This window comes from Mizuhopecten yessoensis, unplaced genomic scaffold (genome assembly GCF_002113885.1).
Source record: "Mizuhopecten yessoensis strain PY_sf001 unplaced genomic scaffold, ASM211388v2 scaffold1471, whole genome shotgun sequence".
Lineage (NCBI taxonomy): Eukaryota > Metazoa > Mollusca > Bivalvia > Pectinida > Pectinidae > Mizuhopecten > Mizuhopecten yessoensis.
In genome coordinates this window covers 905,481-910,642 of record NW_018404063.1, presented here as the reverse complement: position 1 = coordinate 910,642, position 5,162 = coordinate 905,481, and the positions used below count along the sequence as shown (strand labels likewise).

The 5,162-nt window shown below is 35.4% G+C and overlaps 1 protein-coding gene across 3 annotated transcripts in view; it reads left to right on the top strand.

Moving 5' to 3' along the window:
* Nucleotides 1-2,027: 2,027 nt before the first annotated feature.
* LOC110463019 overlaps nt 2,028-5,162 on the top strand; it is a 5,655-nt gene continuing 2,520 nt past the window's right edge. For 2 of the 3 annotated variants that reach the window (XM_021517355.1, XM_021517345.1), the window contains exons 1-4: nt 2,028-2,385; nt 2,789-3,217; nt 3,504-3,648; nt 4,413-5,080. In XM_021517355.1, coding sequence (XP_021373030.1) covers nt 2,293-2,385; nt 2,789-3,217; nt 3,504-3,648; nt 4,413-5,080 — 1,335 coding nt within the window. In that variant the 5' untranslated portion in view covers nt 2,028-2,292. The remainder of the gene's footprint in view (nt 2,386-2,788; nt 3,218-3,503; nt 3,649-4,412; nt 5,081-5,162) is intronic. The other variant, XM_021517363.1, reaches the window with a different exon arrangement.

Genomic DNA, 5,162 nt, shown 5'->3' with positions numbered 1-5,162 from the left:
TTCAGGGTTCATTACCCCTATAGAATTACCATATCAATTGTATTAATGCGCGTCAAGGAATACAAGCATATGAAGGTATGAAGGTCACAGAGTATTGACACTGGCATGTTTATTTCGAGTATGGGAGAGAAAGAATCGAACATGGGTATGCTATTGTGCGCAGACAGGGGAATCTCAACCCACGGGGTCAATTGAAATCAAATATTCCCGACAAGTGTCTGTTGAGTTGATATGGAAATGATAGGATTAGAGAAAAACATTATCCTTTAGGGTGAAACAGAAATTTCCAATCCCCGGGTGATTTCTGGTTTGGCAGAGCCTCAAGCTAGCTAGGGAAGTGAAATTTCACCCCTCTGGCTTAAAAATTTCTGGCACACCCTCAAAGTAAGGGGAAAACTATATTAATCTCCTGTAAGCAGGACCCCAGTCTCTCCAGACATTCCATCTAATTTTAATTATCAGAACATGTATAACGGAATTTCTGACAGCCAAGTTTTGTAAATATATACCTCAGAATCTCACGGGATTTGAGCGATATCCGGCTCCCTTCCTTAGCGATACCTGGCAACAGTAAACAAGTATTTGAAGGGCGGTTTTGGGCGGTTTGAACACATACGTCAGGGGCACACAGCTAGATACAAGAAGATACAAGATACAAGAAACTTTATTTAACGTCGCTTTTATCAAACAGAAAAACACCGCTACAAACATGATAAAAAGCAAAGAGAAAACAACAAATCAAGCTATACACTATCAAAGTTATATGATAAAAAGGATCTTACGTTCTTTTCCATGTCGTATGAGATTTATAAAACTCGTCACGAACAGAGGCTCGCTAAAATGAAACAATGTTAGACTCGTTTCATAAATCTCATATGACATGGAAACTCTTGTAAGACCCTATATGTTTAGTGTATTTTTTTATATTTAATTAACAATAACTGCTCCTGTTCTAGCGCATAAGCACCGATAGGAGAGTTGCTGACAAGCAGAGTCGGATCCAGATTAACGGTAAGGGGTTGAGGAGGGGAGACAACTTTGTCGACAATATCCAGAACAGCAGCGACATAGCTAGACATTAAACAAGGAAATTCGGAAATACCAAATATGCTATCCAATTCTTATATATTTCACTTTATACAGAAATGATCGTACGGACATTTTGTGAGTTTGGTGGGGTTGGCGAATAGACTGGTTTTCTTCCAACAAAACACTTTTCAAAAAATACAAACAAAATACATAATGATACTCCAAGGTATATTTGTTGTTCATTTAATGATTACAGAAATTTACAATCTTCCATTCATGGTAATGCACACCCAATAGTCGTGTTATTGTACACGTGCTGGATTATCGTCTACCTTTTAACGTACAAAAATTGCATGTCATGTTCCAATCAGCATGCACAATTACCCAAAGCATTATGTAGCCTGTCTATACACATACATATCGGCTATCAGTGGTCGGTCTCCACACAACTAACCAACAGGTTACCGATCCTGCTACTCGTGTTTGTGTCTACCTGTGATTCATGAACTGTGACACCACATGTACAACTAGACTGCACAAATATGTAAACCAGCTACAAAATAATAAAGATGAGGTTCCCAGTGTTTTATAAACACCATGAAACCTAAAATAATGGTACATAAGGCAGTCTCTGCGTGCGACTGCTACGTATTTGTGAAAAGGTTTGATTCCGAAGTGACGGTAGATGGTCAACTTCGCGAGCAAAGGGTGTTCAATACGATACTCTCCTATTCACCCTTGGCGGATCTCACGGCGAAATCGAAGTTCCCGCGTCTACATTTTGATTGGGTGCGGCTAGGTTTCGCCGACCAATCAAAACGCGCGTTACAATTGTAAATAAAAAAGATGGCGGCGCCCATCGAAACATGTCGTGTGTGTCACAACACACTGCCAACAAAGTCAAGACGTGTAATATTTGGACCAGCGTTCGCTGTTTTTGACCAGTTAAGTTATATCTTGGGGTATATTGCTGACCAAGAGGATGGAAAAAGCAGATACGTATGTGGATTTTGTTTTACAAAGTTAAATAAGCTGTCCAAAATTGATTAAGACTTGGTAAACAAAATTGAAACATTAAAAATCGAAAAACACAAATTAATTTCCGAACTTCGACAAAAATACTTGTCAAGTCTGCCACAAACACAAACACCAAAAGGATCAAAACGTCCCAAGCCATTGCAACACACCCCAACACCAAGAAAATCAAAAAAAGCTCTGTGGACACCTAGACCTACAACTTCAAGTGTTACTGCAGCGGACGAAATGACTGTTGCGGACATTTTCCCTCTACCTGTAAAGTCAGCTACAGCAGATCGTGGGGTTAAAGTTAAACTATTTACACCATCAAAGATCAAGGTATGAAAAAGTGATAATTAAGAATAAATGTACCGGCATGTCATATGATTTCTGTTTTGTTTCATTATAATTTTGTCTTATATTATAATATTATAATCTTCAAGACAACTTGTTTCTGCAGAATGCCTATAAATGTAAGGCAACTTTGATTTTCATGCACACTAAGGATATAATATGTATATATGTGTTTATCCCCTGGTTAAATATTGCACTGTTATTCATACTAAAGCATCTTGTATGTATTTCTATATAAAAGTATCAATCATTATTAGTAAAAATTGTCCTGTACCAATTTTAGGTTTAGCATTCTTGTTCAAATTTGATGGTGCAATGTTCTCAAACAGATGTTATTATGTGGATTTTTTTCTGTATTCTTACTAATCTGAAAATGTTTATTTTACAGGTGTTATACAGGATCAAAGACAAAGTAAGATCAAAAGTTGTGAGGGAAAAGGAATCCATCAGAATGGTAAAAAGTATAATGCATGGTAAACCAGGAGCAGCAAAAGCTGTGTATTCAGCACTGCAAGAACCAATTAGAAAATGTGTGTTACGCGACATAAAGGATGAAATTAAAAAATTAACATCCACATTAAATATGTCGTTGTTTCGGAGAATAGACCACAAAAGCCTAACATCATTCTCTTTTACAGACATCAACACAGAACTAAAGATATGGGCGCCATTTTTCCATGACCTGATTTCATCCCTTGTGAAGAGCTCATCTGTTGGGGTAGTGGCAGCCATAATTCTAAAGTTTCAGAATTCACACATGACAGCATTCCAACATGTAATTGGACAGATCTTGGACCACTGTGGTGCCACTGATGAGGTTAGTTGATGGTGAATAAATGTAATAGTAAATATCATTTAAACATTATAATTTTACACAAATACTGATTATATGATGCTTTGTACTGCATGCGCTTCTTGATACTGAGTTTTAAAACTAATATTAATAGTAAGGACTATTTTCATATTCAAGTTCGGGTTGCATGTTTTGTTATAGTCATTTGTAAAAAAATATATATAATTCATTAGCCCTTCATAACAAAAATATAATGCCAATTCAAAAAGTTTTATATTTTTTGTGACTTGTAAATTTTGTTAACTCTTAGTGTATTGCAGTGCTCAACAGATTGGGTGTATGTGTGTCCACATCAGCAGTGTCCAAAATGAAAAAAGAGCTACAGGAACACCAAAGAAAACATATTGAAGATTTGTTGATTAAGGAGAAAAATGCCTTAGAAAGCAAAAATATGGGTATATAGTTATTTAGCTGTACAGTTCAATGTTTTAAGTGAACCTGCCTTATTAATTTTTAGTTGTAAATACTTAAAATATTCTGCTTTTCTATAATTGTATAAATTAATACATGTATATAAATTTACTTGAGACATCCTTACTTATTGAAAAAGCAATAAATTAGTGACTTTTTGATAGTCCCTGTTAGGGTTTTGACCAAGTTATGTATTTGTACAGGACTTTATCATCAAGATTTTGTAACTGAACTTTGCAAACCAAAGGAGAGTTTAGTATTGAACACCTTGTCAAGTTGTTTGTAACTGAATTAGGAAAAGTGTTGCATGTCATTCCAGTCTTGAAATCCTTTATTAGTTCTATTTTAGTTGATAACTTTTCCCATATTTATTTATATACCTTAGGTTTAATGATTCTGTCTCCATTTTTTTAGTCATTCTGTCTGTAACACTGATCTGTCATCACTCCAGAAGCTATTTTCTTGACAGATTTTAGTTTAAACCTTTGAGATATGTTTGCTTTGAGCAATGATATAAAAAAATGAATATAAAGGTCATTGCTCGATAGTTAAATTGAGGTTGGAATTGGGTTGGTATATTTTCAGACATGCTCATTTCCTCTATTACAAGATTATCTTTATCTGACTAGACCATTGCTATTGATGATTTTCTTATTCTTTTGTTATATCCTTTACCCTTTGTTTTATATAATACATTTATGATCAACTCAGTTCAGTGATATTTTTTTTCTATTTTCTCTTGATGTAGAACCTGCATCTCAGACTGACAGAGGAGAGAAACCACAAGATGAGACGATGAAAAGGAACAAGTCATGCGATATTATAGGTGATAATGTTGACATTAGTAGGAGTCCATCAAAAATGACAAAAGATAAACGCCGACAAAGTTGGCACTGGTTTTTACTGGTTGGGGTTGAAAAAAGAGTTTTGAATCCTGATCTTGCAGACATTGCTCCTACAGCTGACATCAGCCTGTTAGAAAATTCCAAGTTTATTCCAAGTCTGGAAGAATGTCATTCATTGGAGGAGAGATTTATATTTCATATTATGAGAGTTCTAGTTAAGTATGTTAATTGTCTAAAGAAATATGAATGTTGTGTGCCAAAGTATCTTCAACATCCATTCCTAAAGGAAACATCCCAAAAATCTGATTTTGCTATATTAGATTTGTTAGACAAAAGCGAGAACAAAACAGAGGACATGATAAGTATTTTGGAGAATATTCATGACAGGTATATTCCACATGATGCTGAAAATTCTGTAATAAAAAAGAAAGTGTTTGGTGGTGATGTGCTCACAAACGAGCGAGCATACTGGGCTCAGTTAGCAATGCTGAACAGTCAAAGTGATTTCGAGAAACTTGCAGGAGTAGTACATAGGCCTGAAGGACTTCATAGGATGATGAATCTTCTTTTGGTAATCCAGTTGAAGTTGAACCAGTTCATATTGTTCAAGTTACAAGGCATGTCATATTTCTGTTTACAGTTTTTCTTGTGTT